This window comes from Olea europaea, chromosome 11, assembly GCF_002742605.1.
Source record: "Olea europaea var. sylvestris chromosome 11, O_europaea_v1, whole genome shotgun sequence".
NCBI lineage: Eukaryota > Viridiplantae > Streptophyta > Magnoliopsida > Lamiales > Oleaceae > Olea > Olea europaea.
Window position 1 is genome coordinate 33053611 of NC_036247.1, and position 18923 is coordinate 33072533.

The 18923-nt window shown below is 34.0% G+C and overlaps 2 protein-coding genes across 3 annotated transcripts; one reads left to right on the top strand and one right to left on the bottom strand.

Moving 5' to 3' along the window:
- Positions 1–761: 761 nt before the first annotated feature.
- On the top strand, positions 762–11852 carry LOC111404129. Its single transcript, XM_023032874.1, has 21 exons — positions 762–1758; positions 2654–2725; positions 2839–3043; positions 3128–3227; positions 3920–4015; positions 4116–4208; positions 4347–4493; positions 4579–4671; positions 4811–4892; positions 4969–5028; positions 5107–5159; positions 5245–5411; positions 7808–8021; positions 8156–8213; positions 8303–8359; positions 8447–8692; positions 9261–9325; positions 9412–9468; positions 9557–9650; positions 10852–10992; positions 11329–11852. The coding sequence occupies exons 1-21, from the start codon at positions 1033–1035 to the stop codon at positions 11455–11457; spliced, it is 2955 nt and encodes a 984-aa protein (XP_022888642.1). The 5' UTR covers positions 762–1032; the 3' UTR covers positions 11458–11852.
- Positions 11853–12441: 589 nt separating this feature from the next.
- LOC111404130 (UDP-glycosyltransferase 73D1-like) lies at positions 12442–14648 on the bottom strand. Of its 2 annotated transcripts, none has more exons than XM_023032877.1 (2): positions 13165–14648; positions 12442–12947 (listed from the first exon to the last, which is right to left on the bottom strand). In XM_023032877.1, exons 1-2 carry the CDS (start codon positions 14580–14582, stop codon positions 12629–12631), a joined length of 1737 nt encoding a protein of 578 aa, XP_022888645.1. In that variant the 5' UTR covers positions 14583–14648; the 3' UTR covers positions 12442–12628. The 2 variants fall into 2 exon arrangements, with proteins under 2 accessions (XP_022888645.1, XP_022888643.1); XM_023032875.1 differs by having other exon boundaries at positions 12442–13026; positions 13244–14644.
- Between the last annotated feature and the right edge of the window lie 4275 nt (positions 14649–18923).

An 18923-nucleotide genomic window follows, 5' to 3' on the forward strand; every position in this document is an offset into this window, starting at 1 on the left:
TAACTTTATCTAACGTATACATCTATAATTCTTTAGTTTTGATTTGAATGGTTGATAAGTATGTTTGTTTATTTGTAGAACCAGTTTATTGAACTCTTCGATTCCATAGAAAAATTCAATTGTTAGGGCCGACTTGATTCAACACATTCATTTATAATGATTAGTCATTTCAACATATTTTCAATATAGATAAATTATTTAGTACATGTATTTCTTGAATCATCGACTATAAAATACATTGACCAAATAAAAAGTAAAGCCCCAACACAACAATCCAATACAAGCACTTGGAACATTTCAATCTAAAAATAAAAGCCATTTGCAAGTAATGTTTCAACGCTTGTATATTAATCATTGGCGGATTAATCTGGCCCGAGATTATTGACCAAAAAAAAAAAAAAAAAAAAAAAAAAAAAAAAAAAAAAAAATTGACAATGGTTGATTACTCGTTGAATTTTTTTTTTTTTTAAGCTCTCAGAATAAATTTAATAATTTGTTGTCGAAAAACTTGATTAAATATAAAATATTTTATCAGTCTTCCAGCCCTTTAACCATGACTAGTGTACGACTTCCCCATTTAATACCTAGCCACATAGCCGTCGGTCGCACCGCACTTTGGCTTCGAATTTATTATTGTCGCAGCGATTATAGAATAACTAATGCGCTTTTACTTGAAATTGGAGAGAAATGGAGTGTTCACTGCAATAGAGACTCCAGAGTCCGGAACCGGGAGCCGAGCCGTTATACAGTAGGACTGCAGTAAGCATATCAACCCTAAAATAATATTTTCAATGAAAGATTCTCTCTCTATCTTGTTTCCTTTCTCCCTTACTCTACGAGGGTTTCGCTATCTCTCTGTACCCTAGATCATATTAAACCCTCTTAATTCCATTTCGTTCACAGATCCATAATCCAAACCCTCGTTTTTCCCTTTTGTTTGTTGCTTTGTTTTTAAGGATTGCAGCAGTGAATTCAGAGAACTAAGTCGCAGTAGTGAATTTAGAGAACTAAGTCGAAGAACGACAATCAGTGATGAAGCCCGAAATGGGTTCTGAAGTAGAATTCTCGGCTCAAATTGATGGATCTGTACCTGAATCCGGATTCAAGGATGTTAGTGTTCAGTCGGACGAGGCCCGGCCCGATTCGAACGGGTCGGATCAGTACTATGTGCGTAGATTTCGGCCGAGCGAAGCGAATGGATATGCTGTTTATGCAAGGAATAAGAGGTTGAAGAGCAGTGGAAGCAAAAGCGAGGGGAGGATTGGGTATTTCGATAAAATCCAGGGACGTTTTGGAAATTCGTGTAGAGATGTAGAAGATGCGAGTTCAAATGTTGGAGCTGTAGGTCTTGGAGGTGATTTAGTGAATGCCGACGGAGTTGACGGTTTTTTGGAGGCTTCGGGATTTAAAGGAAGTGATGATGAGAATGATATGTTGGAGATTGAAGTGAAAGAGGAACCTATGGCAGAAGTAGCCAGGAGTGACTTGCCTAGAAGATTTACTCGGTCGGCCTTGAAATTGAATGCTGATAGTTCGGAAACGGAGAGTGAAAATTTGGGAGAGTTACAGGATGCAGTGGTTTTGGACTCTGAGAGATTAGAGAATGGGGATTTGAGTGGGCTGGGCACTTCGGCTAGGAAGATGGAAATGAAGATGTCTAAGAAAATTGCTGTGAAAGGGAGGCCGACAACCGTCAGAGAGCTTTTTGAGACTGGGTTGCTGGAAGGGTATCCAGTTTTCTACAATGGTGGCAAGAGGGTATGCTTATTTGTTAATTGGTGCAAAATGAAATACGAGATATTATTTGAGTATTTTTGCAGCATTTTGGAAACCATTTCGCGATTTCATGATGCACTCAGGAATTAACATATAATTGTTGCAATTCATATGATAGCTTTAACTAAAATAATGACTAACAGGTATGCGTCTGCATGTGCCTGGACAGAGTGAGTACCATAAAGCGTCACTTAAAAAAAAAAAAAAAAAAAAAAAAAAAAAACTTTTTTTTTAAAAAAAAAAAAAAAAAAAAAAAAAAAAAAAAAAAAAAAAAAAAAAAAAAAAAAAAAAAAAAAAAAAATTTTTTTATTCCAGTTGCTAACAGAATAAACAAAAAGAAAATTTCCACCCCGATGCTAGTCATGAAAGAAGCCTCCGAACATTTGATTTGCTACTAAAACTGTTTGTCCACTCACTCTGGTTTAAGTTATGGATTTATGATGAATCAAATTTTGACACCAGAGCATTCATAACAGCTTAGTTCCATAGCTGTGCAAATATAAACAGAGGTTTAATAGGACTTTAAGAATAAAATTGTAGCTATATAACTGCTGATTATATGAGCATATACAGATATAAGTGCTATTTGTTTGATAAAACATGGAAAATGGACATTTTCGTCTACAAATTCAGAAATCAAGGGAAGAGGGATTTGTTTGTAACTTCTGCATGCTGGTGTGCTATTTGTTTGATAAAACATGGAAGATGGACATTATCATTTACAAATTCAGAAATCAGGGGAAGAGCGATTTGTTTGAAACTTCTGCATAGCCTTGTGAGATTGTAAGAGAGTCATGGAATGAGAGATTGGTTGTAAATAATTTTCATTTGTATGTTTGTTTTTATCATGCTGTTGAACACGTTACCTTCATTTTAGGGATTCCCACTACGGGGAACTATAAAAGACGCCGGAATTCTATGTTCTTGCAGTTTGTGCATGGGAGCTAAGGTGAGTTCTAATTCTTAATGAGTTGGTTTGGTCAACCCATCAAGGTTTTTCCACTTATCTATTGTGTTAATATTGAGTGCATGACTAAGTTTCTTGCATCTTGATATTTATAGGTAGTCCCGCCTTGTCAATTTGAGATCCATGCTTGTAAATCATATAGGCGAGCATCACAGTATATTTGCTTAGAGAATGGTAAAAGTCTCCTTGATGTGGTGAAAGAATGTCGAAAATCTTCTTTAAAGACACTAGAAGAAACAATTCAGAACTTTATAGGACCGTTGCCTGAGAAGGAATCTGTTACTTGTCGGAATTGTTCTGGTGAGCTTGCATTAGTTACTTGATCTTCTTGAATGTTTTACTGCGATCACATTTAGAAGACAGCTTGGTGTCATCAATTTCTAGGGTTATTTCTTGCGACATCAGCTGGAAAGATGGAGCAACTCTGTGATTCGTGTATGATTATCCTGAACTCAGAAGCTGATACAGAGTGTGTGAAATCTAGGTACTCTTTCTTTAATTATAATTGCTTGAACAGTGTCTCATGTTTCTGATTCTAACTCTTGTTGCTTGGCTCATGAACAGCTCTGCTTCTTCACATATTTGTGAATGGCTGAAATATTTTACACTTTTTTAGCTTTATTTGAAGAAGATGCGTGTACTATTAAATTTGGGGATTCTGACCTTGTTGAGTGTTTCTTTCATGCTATCTGTGATTTGATGCATCAGCACGACATTATAAGCACAAGATTAGTCACGTGGTCCACATAGCAGTGAAGTTAGATGTGGGACCAACTACAGCATCTGATGTGCTTGGGGAGAATTCCCATGCTAGAACTGCAGAGTACTTATCTTACAAAGCTTCGCTGATACTTCCATTTAATTATAAGTCCCCCTTGGGCAAATGTTTCCCCAGTGATTTTTGTTCTCCTGGATTCTAGATTCTGCTAGACGACTATGTAGTCACGGCATATTCCAGTTTATTGTTGAGATCTCAACACTGAGTTAACTTCAACTTAAGTTTATCTGTATCATAATATAGTCTGTATCATAATATAGTCTTTACTTCTCATACTAACTTCTGCCATTTGAGTTCTTATGAGGCGTGATGTTTATCAATTTCGAAGGTTATAAATTGTAATTATGTTACAGATTTTTATTTCTTGATCAAAGTAGAATTGTTTTGTCATCTTTCAGGCCTTTGGAGCCACTTCTGGGTTTAATATCACCGGAAAGTAGCGAAGTGCGTATGGCTCCCAGGAAAAGAGGTCGTCGAGGAAGGAAAAAGAGAAAGTTTGTATCTTATTTTCTGTTACCCTTGCTGCTTGATCACATATCTCTGCTATTGGAGTACCAAGGAAACTAAGATTATGACGCTATTTCCCTTTCCCAGGCATTCAGAATTGACCTCTAATGTAAAGTCTTCAGGAAGATCTTCAGTGCGTCTTTCATCAAGAAATGCAAACCATTGGAAGTTAAAAAAGAAGTTGGTTATTTTGCTTAATTTCATTTACTGTTTAGTGTGATTTCACAGCCCCTACTTGCACTATAAAATTGACCATTTTTACCTTTAGTCTGTAGAATCTTTTCCCTCTTCTGATATGTTTATGTTTGGCTTATTAAGGTTGTCACAAACAGCTTCTGCCCTAAATTCTCCTGGAAGTGCTTCATTGAGGAATTTGGAACCAACCGCTAATCTAAATTCAAATAGTAGTACTTCCTTGCACAGCTCACTAAAAAATAAGATTACAAGGAAGATGTCGACTTTGGTGTATGTATCTGTTCTTGATGCATTTCTATTTGCACTTGGATTAAATTTTGTATATTCTTCTGATTTGTTTGATTTCGGATTTTAGGTCGTCAGATTCTGTCTCGCACTCCACCTCTCTGAAAAGTACATCCACATCTGTCTCTGCACAATCTAAGGCTTCATGGAAGATAACAAAAAAGTTGGTACAATTTACTCTGATGTTACCTTATACAATAATTCATGTTATTTTTATTTTGTTTTACTCGACACATTATGAAATATTATGGTTTTTTCGACACATTATGAAATATTATGGTTTCTGGTATTCTTTTACACAGAGACCAGAGGATGCACAAGCTGGTTTTTGAAGATGGTGGATTGCCTGATGGTACTGAAGTAGCTTACTACTCTCACGGAAAGGTAGTTCAAGTAATTCTACATGCAGTACGTTCTTTTTACAGTTTCAGTAATGTAATTTTCTTCTGCCCATCGACAGAAATTGCGTGATGGTTATAAGATGGGTTCGGGGATAGTTTGTCATTGCTGCAACATCCTGGTATAATTCTTCATTCTTAGGTTCAGTTTCCCTCATGTTCAAGTAGAAGTGTTTACTCTGTTCATCTGTTCTGAGCAGGTCAGTCCATCTCAGTTTGAAGCTCATGCTGGTTGGGCGTCTCGTAGGAAGCCGTTAGTGTCTCTCAAACATTGAAAGTTTTTAACGGCCTTTTTGTGCTTATGTTTAAAGACCTGATGTTGCATGTGTTTGATACAGTTATATGTACATCTATACATCGAACGGGGTGTCTCTACATGAATTTGCCATTTCTCTATCAAAAGGTCGGAAATATTCAGCAAAGGATAATGATGACTTGTGCATCATATGCGCAGATGGTGGGAAACTTGTTCTTTGTGATGGATGTCCAAGAGCCTTTCACAAAGGTGAATTTTAAATTTATATGCAGGTTGATCTAGATATTTTTTTTCCCGACCACCTTTCCAATTGAACGTTTTCATGTTGTTTCTTGAGATTCTTCCTTTCCTTTTTATCTTTTTGATTCTTGTCAGCAGCTGCTTTTTTTTTTTTTTTTTTTTTTTTTTTTTTTTTTTTTTTTTTTTTTTTTTCCAAAAAAAAACAAAACTTTTTTTTTTTTTTTTTTTATAAATTTTGATTTTTGTTGGTGAAATCTTTTAAGTGGATAATAAATCCACACTTCGAGCAACGGCAACACCTATTGTTTTCTTACATTAATGTTTTTCAGATGCATATTTCTCTTTTCTTTCTAAATAAATAAATGCTTGTTACACAGATGTTTTAAAATTTCTTTTCTATTTTCTATTATATGGTCCAAGTGCCCCCACCCACTTGCAATTAATTTTAACTTTTAGCTGTATTTCCCTGAATTTTTGCCTTTTTAAGTCAGGACATAGAACTTCCAAATCATGCACATATTGCCTACTGTTGAAATACTTCTATTGTCTTTTATTTAAAATTTTCTATTAATGCTGTGGGATTTAATCTTGAAAACTGTTATTTGTTAGTTTATTTCTATCACAGAATTAAAATAATGCCCTTTTCCATGGCAAAAAATGAACACTTGATAAGACATGATTTTATGTGGACACGTGTTAATCATTTGAATGAGTATTACCCCGACTTTTTTTTTTTTTTTAATACTGTTTTCATTCACTATTTACCCGATTTTGTTCTTGACAGGTTTGATTGCTTTCTCAAACAGTGCTAGACCTATTTTATTTTTATTTTCATTTTCATATATTGGCTATTTTGATAAATGTCATTTGATTGCTTTGTCAAACAGTGTTGGACCATTTTTTTTTTTCATATATTGGAAATTTTGATCATTTGATTGTTGTGCCATATCCTATTTCTTCCTCCTCTTCTCTCTGGGCACCCTGTTTTCTTTCCTTAGATAATTGTTCCACACCAACCTGTTATCATGAATTAAGTTTAATGGATGTAGGGACATTTGTGTTTACGTTGTTACGATGATATGCTTACGTACTATTTTGACATACAAGCACTCTTTTGTTCCAGTGTTGAGTGTGCATGTTTAGGTGATGGGGGTTTAAACTGTGGAAGAATATAATATGCTTGAATAATGATTTAACTGATATCTTTGTTCTTGGTTTAAATGATGGCTGCTTCTCTAGTAGTCAATACTCTCTATGGACTAATTAAATTAGTGTCTTGCATTATTAGTATCTGGAAATTTCTTCTAGCACTCTTTCGCTAAGAAGCACGGATTCAGAATGTAATTCCAATATGATACAATAAGGATACGTTGATACAGCTTTTTAAAAAGAATTAGGATGCGGATGCATGTATTAGAAGTTTTAATACTGTCATCAATTTTCAATAATAAAATTATAGTTATCCATTATTACCAAATTTTATATGTATTAAAAGTTTTAATATTATTATATACTTTTAGTACTGAAACTATAGTTAACAACGATTAACAAAGTTTTATATGTATCAAGAGATTCAATACTATTGTTTATTTCCAAAAATAAAACTCTGATTGTCAATTAATTAAAAATTCTAGTTGTCAGTTATTTAATATTATGCCCCAATTAGGTGTAGATTAAAAGTTAGATTTTTGATAGATTTTGATAAATGTTGATAAAGCCCCCGTTTGATCTCCATTAATTTTCATTCCATTATATTTCATTTTTCTCTCTCTTATTTTCAACCACACAATCTTCTATAAAATAATATTATACGTAAATCAAAAACTTTTTTTTTTTTTTTGAACCACTCATTTTTCAAAAAACACTATTCCACACATTCTCATTACCACAAAATGGGGGCCAAATGGGGGCAAAATATGTGGTTTAAATTATTTGTTGACTTTGACTTGGCCTATATATATATTTTCAATAATAGGTGTAAATTGTGTAGTTATTTATTATTTTAAAATACGCTTACATTCTTTAAAATTGTTAATTAATAAATATTAGATATTTTCAATAAATTATTGATGATAACAATAGTTATTTATTAACTAAAAATACTTTGTCATTTATTGTCAATAATAATGAGTTTAAAAGAGTTAGAAACTAATAAAACTCTTATTTTGCATGTGTCATAACGCGTCTAATACGTATTGAAAGTTTAAAAATACGAAGTATATTGAATACGCAATAAATTTATGAGTACCCGTGCTTTTTAGCTCTTTCCTATTTGAGGTTCAAAATTGCAATGTTGTGAGTGAGCTGCATCTACCAGCCACTCCCATTAGCTTTTACTCTGTTATCTTTTGTTTTGATTTATTTATTGCCCATCTACCCTTGTCATTTGTCATCTCACCATGCAGAATGTGCATCTCTCCCAAGTATCCCTCGTGGCAGATGGTACTGTACATACTGCCAAAATATGTTCCTGAGGGAGAAATTTGTTGAGCACAATGCCAATGCTGTTGCAGCTGGAAGAGTATCAGGTATCAATCCAATAGAGCAGATAACGAACCGTTGCATCCGTATTGTTAAGAACCCAGAAGAAGCTGAGGTGATAGCATGTGTAATTTGCAGGTATTATTAAAATAAATAAATAAATAAAAATCGTTGTTTCCATCTATCTGTGATGTTATTTTGATTAACATTGGATAGATATCTTCCTAGTTAATATTCTCGTATGTTACTACGTGAACTTGTTTTCTTTGCAGAGGCTACGACTTCAGTAAATCTGGTTTTGGTCCACGCACTGTTATACTATGTGATCAGGTATTCTTCCTTTTTTCATTGTAACTTTTCTTTTATAACGAAGTGGCATAGATTTGGAGAACCATGCTAATTTACCACCTTTTTTCTAGTGTGAAAAGGAATATCATGTGGGCTGTCTGAAAAAATGCAAGATGGCTGATCTAAAGGTGTGCAAGTGTGCAATTAAAGTAACTTTTCCTTGTTTAATATGGATGAGCTCTTCTGGATCTGAAATTGATGCAACTTTGTGACAGGAACTTCCGAAAGGAAAATGGTTCTGTTCTGTGGATTGCAAGAGGATTTATTCTGCATTGCAGGATTTGCTGAATGCTGGGGAAGAGAAACTCCCCGACCCTTCCTTGGATGTTATAAAGAAGAAGCATGAGGGAAAATGTTCTGATGCTGGTGATGACTTTGATGTGAGATGGAGGCTTTTGAATGGGAAAATTGCTTCTCGTGAAACCAGAGTGCTGCTGTCACAGGCTGTAGCTATATTTCATGTAAGCATTGATATGCCAGATTTTGAAATTTATTCTCATTTTTAATTTTTTGGGGCTACAAATTACGATAATTGACTCACTTTTGGGTTTAGTGGCTAATGGGGGTATCTCAGAGATCTCAAGTTTGCAGGATGTTTGTTCTTTGTATGCATATCGAACTTGCACTAGTTATGAAATTCTGGCAGCATTAATATTTCACAGATTCAGTGTATTGTTACGTATGTATGAGAAATCATTTGTATGGACGTTGATACATATGTATGAGATATCTTTCAGCTGTCAAATGGGGTTCAGAAAATGGTTCGAGTTTTTCCCAACTTCCGTTGAATTTCTTTCCCATGGTTTCGAATTCATTTTCCTCTCATTGGAACCTTACTGCTTTTGCATCCATGTATTTTGATGTTAACATTTTTTTGCTGATTTAAATTGATATTATTAACTATGACTTGACCTTGTTTAGATTGTTTGTAGTTTTAGCTTGGAATTCAGCCTAATGAGCCTTTTTTCTTTTACTCTGGAATCTCTCGAGTGAAGTTGGCATTATTGAATTGTTTGGCTTGACTTTCAGGATTGTTTTGACCCAATTGTTGACGCAGAAACTGGACGTGACTTCATCCCATCTATGGTTTATGGGTAAGCATGAATTCTTCTGCACTTTGTCAAGCACGGTTGGTTTTCTTGCCAATGTTGTTCCATCATGATTTCTTACTCTCTCTCAGAAGGAATATAAGGGGACAAGACTTTGGTGGAATGTATTGTGCAATTTTGACTGTGAAGTAAGAAACATTTTTCCAAACCATGCCATATACTTTGTATGTTGCTAGTATGTTCTCTGTTAACTAGTTTATTTTTCTGATCTTGTAGCTCAACAGTTGTATCAGCAGGAATCCTTCGAATTTTCGGTCAAGAAATTGCTGAACTCCCTTTAGTTGCAACTCGCCTTGGTAATCAAGGGAAGGTAAGTTATTTTGTGGCTCATCAAGGATGCCCGTTATGATGTAATCAAATTAGACGAGGATCTTGACTTTTGAAATACAAACTATAACCAAGCCTTGGTGCAAAATTAATCAAAGGGTTGAGTAATCACGGCTTTATGGGAAGATTACAGATTGCATGTTCCATTGACAATTATTTGCTGCAAATCCAGTGTTTCTCTAAATGATGAAGAATGGAAGTCAGTTTATATGATATGGAATTATTTATTCCCCTGAAAATGGTGCAATATGATTTTCCAGGGGGGAGGTGTTATTCCCAATAAGGGTGCACAGTTTTTTTTCCTCTTCGATGGAGCTAGTTATCTTGGAATTTGTGTTTATTTTCTTATTATTATTATTATTTTTTTATTTACTTTGTCCGGCTCATAATAGCCCTTTTTTTGGTTTGACATCCTAAAAGCTTCCTAGATTTCTCTTAAGCCACACAATTTTTTATGTAACTGATTTTTGGCTAATGCAACTGATTTTAAAGGTTATGAGCATCTATTAAAGATTAGTGCCTGCTGGCCACCTCTGGCAAAGCACTCGTTCTTCCCTATCTTGAATATTGGGGATTATCTCAACATTTATGTTGGTCTCAAATTGAGTTTATTTTGCTTGAAGCTATTCGCTTTCTTCTTCTCCATATTACAACTGAAGAATAAAAGAAAGCCTGAAGCCTTTTTATTATTAATTTCATATTAGAGTAAAAACGCTGTGGAAAAAAATTAGTAAGTCCATGTCTGACTGTCTTCCTTATTTTTCTATGCCCTCATGTTACGTACCTGGCAAGTATGAGAGCGGACTAAATTCACATTTTTCCTTACATGTGCTCTTCCAATATGTGGAAGGCTTCATCTTGGAAATATGTCCATTCACATTAAAATGTACCGTTTGTGGAGCACGTGCTGCAACTAAGAGTAAAGTTGAAATTGGATAATACTGTGTTGAAAATTTTAGCGGAGTAAGTGTAGTGAAGAAATGGTAAATATCTTAGAAAAAGCTTTGTTAATATATATGCAAGCCTCCCCATATTTGCTAATATTATGCACTATGTTATGCTTCTCAGTCACCTTATGCGATGAAATTTCTGTGATTATTGTCAATTACTTTTTTAAAAATTTGCTGCTGCCATCTTTCATCTGTGACGCTTCCGGTTTGTGTCATTCTTACCCATTTGTGCAGGGATACTTCCAAACCTTGTTCTCCTGCATCCAGAATTTACTCTCGTTTTTGAACGTGAGAAGCTTTGTTCTCCCGGCTGCAGATGAGGCAAAGTCAATATGGACAGAGAAGTTCGGATTCAAAAATATACCACCAGAACAGGTGTGTGATTGTGGCATATTAAGCCCATATTTGAGCCCCATTTTTACCAATATTCATTTTTCTCAAAACTTGTTAAAAATGACACATTCTTTCATAAAATAATTTTACACGTAAACCCAAAACATTTCTTTACTTGTCAACTACACATTTCTCCAAAAAATAACTATTACAAAACCCATTGTTTTCAAAAAATGGGGATCAAACGGGAGAGCAACCTGTCCTGCCTCTTACCTCTTTTCATTCCAAAAGAAGGGGCAAATTAAAAATAATAATAATAATTAAAGCAGTTCTCACTTATTTGGCCCGTTATTCACGATTTATCATTTTGTCTTGCAGCTTTTCAGTTATAAAAGGATCTGTTGGCAAATGATAAGCTTCAAGGGAACGTCTATGTTAGAAAAATCAGTTCCAAAATGTCTTAGTATTAATCAAGATGAAGCAGATTCTGAAATGTCCCTGCAGTGATTAGCCAAATAAAGCCATTTTCTTTGCGGCTTTGTAGGCTGATGTAAATGGGTTTTTTATTTATTTACATCTGTACAAGCTTTTAGGGCTGTATCGGAAGTTGGGGATTAGCGATAGATGGTAGCAGAAAAGGAATAGGGAACTCGATGAGGTTTTTCATATTTCTGGAGAATGGTTGTGAAGTGTAAAAAGTTCGGTAGCTCATTATTGGCATAATTTAGGGCAGGGGTTTCAATCTATTATTTTCCATTTTCGGTATTTATTTTTCTTGTAAATAAATATTTTGAAGAAACACACTTCTGTTTCTGAGGTACTTGTGCACTCTTGTATTTTCTTTTGAACGTGAATGTGTATATGCTATATAAGATCGTTATCGACTCATGATCGCGTGACAACTGATGTTATTCGTACTTCTATGGCCACCTTAAGGAGCAGCTTATTCTGTTATTTTCTTTTATGAGAAATTCTCTTTAACGTGTGGTAGACAGTGATCAAGGATGTTCGTGTAAAGTGTGAGTTGTATGAATCTCCTATGAGCTTATCGATTACTTGGTTACAAAAATGATATCTTTCGACTTGGTTATATTAATGGCTGATGGACATTTTTTGTAATATAATTAGGAAATTGCTGTGTACACACCATAAGGTGTGTATACAGCCTTACACCCCCCCCTCACAAGAAGGGGAGTTCGTGAATATTTTATTACTTGTGGGCCCTCCTCAATGTGATTGAAGCCTGTGTGTACACGTGCACAGCACAACCCAGATAATTAATACTTGATGAGTTCTGGAAAGCAACTAGGGAGAGATGGGATCCAGGTATTTTAGCCCACTGAAAAACAACCAATTCTGGCATTAAAATGGGGCCCGGCTTTTAGGATCACGAATCTTTTTCTTTAGGATCAGCAAAATTTTTAATGTTAAGAATCCTTGGAGGAGGCACTATTACTATTGGAGCATATTGGTGTAACTAGTTGATTAATATGATTTATTAAACACTAATATTAAAATTCTGGATTCTACCACCATTATCAAACACGTCGTAAATGTTTTAGTCTGAGCGAGCGAGCTTGATAATTTACTGACACTTTACCCATTAGAGGAAACAATTAGGAGACGAGTAGAATGCTAGCATCAGGTCTATGAAAATAACTAGTAAATGTTACTAAACTTAATCCCTACTGTGGAAGGATTGCTCTAAAATGTCCTGAATTAGAACTGATATATTGAAGTGTGCAGCTCCCCCAGATTCCATTGCACTCTGTGAGATTGTCTCGAGTTCTCTGGCTCTGTTTCTTCTATTTTCACCTTCTTCTCCTTCATCCATTAGCTGTTCTATAGCACTTTTAACTTGGTCTTTCTTGACGAGAACTCCAACTTTCTCCTCGTCTCCCCATCTAACTGGGAGCTCGACTCCTACTCGAACACCAATCCTCAAAATTTCCACGATAAGTTTCTCGTTGAAGAATTGTTCTGCAAACATAGGCCATGTTATCATTGGGACTCCAGAGCACACCCCTTCTATAGTCGAGTTCCAACCACAGTGTGTTATGAACCCTTTTATTGCAGGATGGGATAAAGACGAGAACTCCAACTTTCTCCTCGTCTCCCCATCTAACTGGGAGCTCGACTCCTACTCGAACACCAATCCTCAAAATTTCCACGATAAGTTTCTCGTTGAAGAATTGTTCTGCAAACATAGGCCATGTTATCATTGGGACTCCAGAGCACACCCCTTCTATAGTCGAGTTCCAACCACAGTGTGTTATGAACCCTTTTATTGCAGGATGGGATAAAATAAGAACTTGAGGGGCCCAACCTTTGATCAGAAGTCCCCTCCCTTCAATTCTCTCCTCGAATTTCTCCTCCAATAACCATTTCTCGAACTCTGGAAATCTTTCTCCTGTTTTTATTACCCAAATAAATGGACGTTTTGATGCTTCCAAACCTAGTCCGAGTTCTATTAGTTGCGATGGAACCAGACGACACTGGCTGCCAAGGCACGCGTAAATAACAGACTCCGTTTTCTTGGAATCGAGCCATTCCAACAACTTTGTTTCATCGGTTGAAGCTTTATTCCCTCTCTCAATCTTGTCCAAAATATCCCTATTGCATAGAGAAACCGGACCGATACACCATACCTTTTTGTTGATAGCCTTACTGTATTCTTCCACACAACCATGCTCCAATTCTAGGAAAGTATTCACAACCACCCCATAAGCACTCGATTCAGCCTCTTGCATTTCGTCCCTAATATCATCCAAATCCGGCAAAGTGACAAATGCTCCCGGCAACTGAGCTTTTGCTATTTCAACCCGCATGGGAATTCCAGGAATCACAAAGGGTTCTAAATCAGATTTTACAGAGAGATGAGGTTTGTACAATTTTACATAATGGGAACTTAGGAGAGAAAAACAGCACATCCCATGAAAAACGAGCCTCGGTACCTTAAACTTTTTGGCCATTTGAGATGTCCAAGAAAGGCACTTATCAGAAATTATGCAACTTGGAGGAAGATCATGTTGCTGTAAGTACTGTTCCAATGGATGTTGTAGCTTATTCAGCCCACGGAAGAAATTTCTTATGAGGTTCCTCGATGGGACGCTGTCAAGATTCTCACACCCCAGTGGCAATCCTACTTCTTCACAGGGAAATGGAATTTCTATTAGATTAACATGCAACCCTGTAGCTTGAGCTCGGCGAACACTAGTGGCGAACCTGTACGCGTTGTGTGGCGTGGTGACTAAGCTTGTGACCACTCCATGCTCAGATAATAACCTGGCCATGTCTATCATGGGGATCATGTGGCCTTGAGCCAATAACGGGACGAACACGAAGTGAAGTCTCCGTGGATTAGCTGCCATGGTTTCGGATAATTTTCTGGGATAAATTTTCCGGACAGGGAGGCAAAGACCTAAGGATAAGGATTTTGCATTGTTAAGAGAGTTTCTTGAAGTCTTTTTAAAGTTAGCTTGACAGGTTCTAGATTTAAATTTTGGAAAGTGCACACACATTGTAGTGGAGACACAATTGGTGCACTTTGCTGCGGTTTGATGCGTGTATTGTGTGTTTGATCGAGTCAATTCAAATGTAAATATTGGGACGAGTTCTAGTATTATTTGCATTAGTTGTCTGTCTTTCACGATCTCACTGATTTAGACAGAACTTATTAGAGATCGAGTCAGTGGTATCTAATACATTTTTCTACCCACCTCTAAATTATGATAAGAAATTTTCGTAGCACGGCGTTGTATTTTTCCAAAAAATGTGTTATAATAAGCACTTCTTGATCAATGGTGAGAAAAGTATCTTCATCAATTTTAATTGATTTGAAGAGTATGAGAAATGATTAGTGGCTGAATACAGACAAAGTCAATCTTGATTAATCTACAGAGTCTTTTATTTCGGATGGATTACAACAACATTCCTAACCCAGCAAAGACGGCAATTTGGTATGTGGAGCAAATCTTGTGGGGGGAAAGATATATTGGTTGATGCTTAAAAACTTGTGGCATATCCCGTCCACTTGTTCTTGTTGTCTGTGAACTTGACTTGACTCAAGTCGTGATGTAGGTCGAAATAGATTGATAGTGGGCACGTTGATTATCGCGTCTTAACCTTTCTTTATATGAATAGCGTTATTTAGTTTCATTGATGTTTAGTAACAATGGTTGTGACAGTACGACACCATCATATTTTTAATTAAAGTTTATTACATTTTATGAATTGGACAATATTATAATGATTCACTTAAGTACCAATAAGGTTAAATATCATTATTAACATGGTCTATCCAACATCTATTATTCTATTTGAAATACTCAAAATAGATTTAGAATTGTGGTATTGGGTCCTTAATCCCATTCGAGGCCTGATTAACGGGATGATGGTATGGTGGAGGAAGCAGTGGAATAATGCCATTTGTTTGTATAGAAATTACAGCAATGCCATTTTGAATATCTGATGGAAATATCTTGAAGTCACTGTTAGGCAATCATTAAAATAAGTAAATCATGTCTTTCAAGCTCATTCACATATTCTCGTATTAAAATATGTTGTATATTAACCATTTTACAATGATATCAAAATATAAAAACTCGTAAGAAATAAGTTTAAATTATAAATTATGTCATTTTTAGTATTATCGTATTACTATTTTATATTTTTATATTATTATTAAATTCATGGCAAAAAAAATTTAAAGACCGACATAAATTAAATAGTGTCCGCACTGAATAATATTTTTGACTCCGTCCTTGTAAACACCTTAAGGTAAAAGATAGGTGACGAAGATGTTTGAATTTCATTTCATACAGATGACAAATTGTGCGACTTTCATTTTTGCTAATGTGAACAAGTAAGCCAAAACTTCATACTTGAATGCATACCACATGTATTTGTTTACCAATTCAAGGGTCAATGCACTTGTCTCACGAAATTAATTGCATTTCAATCTTCCATTCTTTTGAACGTTGAACAACATGAAACATGCAATCAAATGTGTATCTATCAATTGTCAGTCATACGTTTTTTCTAAGAGTTTAACTAAATATTTTTATTAATAATTTAAGTTGAAAAAAAAAATAATTTACTTATTTTGATAGCAATAAAAGAGTTAATTTTTGAAAAAAAAATATTATTAATTTTAAGATTAAAAAAAAGGTAATTATAGGTAATTTTACATTTTTAAAACTTTTTGTTGAATTAAATAAGATGCATTCAATTGAGACTTTCAAAGATTTCTATTAACTTTTTTAAGTGGGTGATTTTTGTGGATTTTATGGACTTTTAAAGTGATTTTTATGAATTTGTTAAGAATTAATGAAAGTCTTCCATAGACTTTGGTAGACTTTGATTGAAGATATTTAAATACTTCTAATCTTACAAATTCATTATATACCTAAAAAATTATAATTTTTCTTACTATCTAATTAACATTTTTTAGAACCATGATGCCCACAAAAATTTTATCGGTAAAGCCATTAGTCACAACCTAGTTATTTAATTTTGGCGCGAATAAAATTGAAAAACTTTTACATCAATATCTAAGAACATAATCATAAAATTTTCACGAAATTAACATAATTTCTAAGAACGCAAATTATCTCCACAAATCTCAGAATATATGAGAGATTTTTTTTTATTATTTTTCTTATTTTTTGAAATTTGTTATTAATATTTTTCATCAAAAAATTCCAGAAACCCAGTAAGTAGAGAATTTTTCAAAACACACTGTCTATTTGAATACCTCATGACTTGACTTCTAAAAAATTTCAATTGAATATTCCGTAACTTTTAGAAGTTTTTTAAAAATCTATAGAAATCTCAATTGAATACACTTAAGTCTTTAAAGAATCTTTAAAAATCTCAATTGAATACGTCTAAACTTTTTAAATCTTCAAAATTTTTTAAAAGTCCAAAATGAATACACCCATAGATGTCCAAAGTGGGAAAAGATCATGTTATTTCTTTTCTCTTCTTTTTTTAAATTTTTTTATTATTTTTTTGATGTTCACAAATAATTTTTTTTTTCTGTGTTGGAATACCAGCCTTATTTATTTTTTACTCCATTTTCTTCTTCAAATTTTCCTATATATTTTTTGAGAAAAACAAAGGAAAAATGATTTTTTTTCATGGAATACGTATTATCGTTCATTCTTGCATCACGTATCCTAATTACAAATGAAAGAAAATGGGTAAAGAAAATATATGTGTTGAGGTTAAAGAAAAAAAAAGTCAAAAAAAATAAAAAAATGAGAGAGAGAGAGAGAGATCGTGACAAATTAATTAAGCCCCCATTTGACGAGCATTTAAACAAAATTCTTTTTTTCCCAAATTTATTTTCAACTAAACATTATTGCAATAAAATATTTTGTATGTAAACTCAATTTTTTTTTAATCATGCATTTTCTAAAAAATCACTGTTCATAACTCATTTTTCCCCAAAAAATGTTATAATTTTTGTCAAAGGGGGGCTAAATGTCCTGAGAAATAAAAAAATCCCCCAAATATGAAAATTAATTAGACCGAATAATTTTATAATAACTGTGCAAAATTTTTAAAAAAATAGAGCAATGTCAAAAAAAATTCAATATCAAGAAGTTACCAAACATGTTGAGATTTTTAATGTCCAAAGGGTTTCTCAATTCCTCCAAAATCCACGAAATACTCCAAGAAAACTTCCTCCACCATTGGCACCACCTCAAGAATCTACAGTATTTTCTTAAAGTTAGACTTAAGAGAGAGAGATTAATTTGGTTGGTTCAACTTTGAGGTGTGGATTTTGACGAGAGAGACATTGGTTGGTTCAATTTGAAGGAAGTAAATGGAAATTTTAGTTTTAAATTTTTTTAAATAATATGCTTAGTTAGATTTTAATAAAAAATTTAATTTTCTTCATCGAGAAAATTGCAGCGAATATTCTCTTTATAAATTGAAATCTACTATTCATAATTTAGCAAAAAAATGTCTAAAATTTTTCGACAACTCTAATAATCCCATGATGTGACTATTTGTATAGTCAAAATATGGGAAAATTACAGTAGAGATCTCAAACCTTTAAAATATTAGCAGACTTTTCCCAAACTTTTAATTTGTTGCAACCATCTCTCGAAACCTTTTGAAACGTTGTGACGGAGGCACTTTTGGACGGTTTTCATCCAAATGTCTGTTAGCTTACTAAGAATTTTGACTTTGACCATATTGTTAATATTTTTGAAAGGGTAAAATAGTAACATCCATTTATTACATTAAAATAAGTGAGAAATTAAATTAGGAAAAAAATAGAAATTAAGAAAAAAAGAAAAGAAAACCGTCCAAAAGAGCATTCGCCACAATGTTTCGAAAGGTTTTGGGTGACGATTGCAACAAATGAAAGGTTTGAAAAAAGTCTGCTAATGTTTTAAAAAATTTTCCTTTAAAATATTGGCTATTGTTAATTTGTTATACTTATTATGCTGAATGTCAAAATACACGAAGATTGACAAACAAATATGTGTTCAATTTTTGTACAGTTGTAATATCATGATATAGTAAGAGACAATCGACAATATCGTTGTCAACAACAGTGATAAACAGCTATGGAGCTCAAGAGAGTACATGATAAATAGAATTGATGAAGGACTACGTCATCCAATAAGTTATGTAGTTTCATTACACATGGCAGAGAATCCATAGAGCAGTGCGAGAACTAGGAAAAAAGCCCCTTGTCCAGGGTTGTCATCACTTCACCAGAGAAAATGTGTTTAAAGGAAAGATAAATTTAGCTCCTGTTTGGTTCCCATTAATTTCAATTCTATTATATTTTATTTCTCTTTCTCCTATTTTCAACAAAATAATTTTTCATAAAATAATATTATACGTAAATTGAAAACTTTTCTTTCATTTTTAACTACTCATTTTTCAAAAAAACACTATTTGACATATTTTTATTTTCCCAAAGTGGGGGCCAAACGGGGGCTTAAACT

What these genes read in the sequence shown, in the direction of transcription:
- LOC111404129 (XM_023032874.1), top strand. Translation starts at nt 1,033, where the DNA reads ATGAAGCCCGAAATGGGTTCTGAAGTAGAATTCTCGGCTCAAATTGAT. An exon ending in TCATGGAAGATAACAAAAAA is followed by an intron (nt 4,672 to 4,810) that starts GTTGGTACAATT and finishes TCTTTTACACAG; the next exon opens with AGACCAGAGGATGCACAAGC. An exon ending in TGTGCAATTTTGACTGTGAA is followed by an intron (nt 9,469 to 9,556) that starts GTAAGAAACATT and finishes CTGATCTTGTAG; the next exon opens with CTCAACAGTTGTATCAGCAG.
- LOC111404130 (XM_023032877.1), bottom strand. Translation starts at nt 14,582, where the DNA reads ATGCAAATAATACTAGAACTCGTCCCAATATTTACATTTGAATTGACT. An exon ending in TCTGGAGTCCCAATGATAAC is followed by an intron (nt 12,948 to 13,164) that starts ATGGCCTATGTT and finishes CCCAATGATAAC; the next exon opens with ATGGCCTATGTTTGCAGAAC.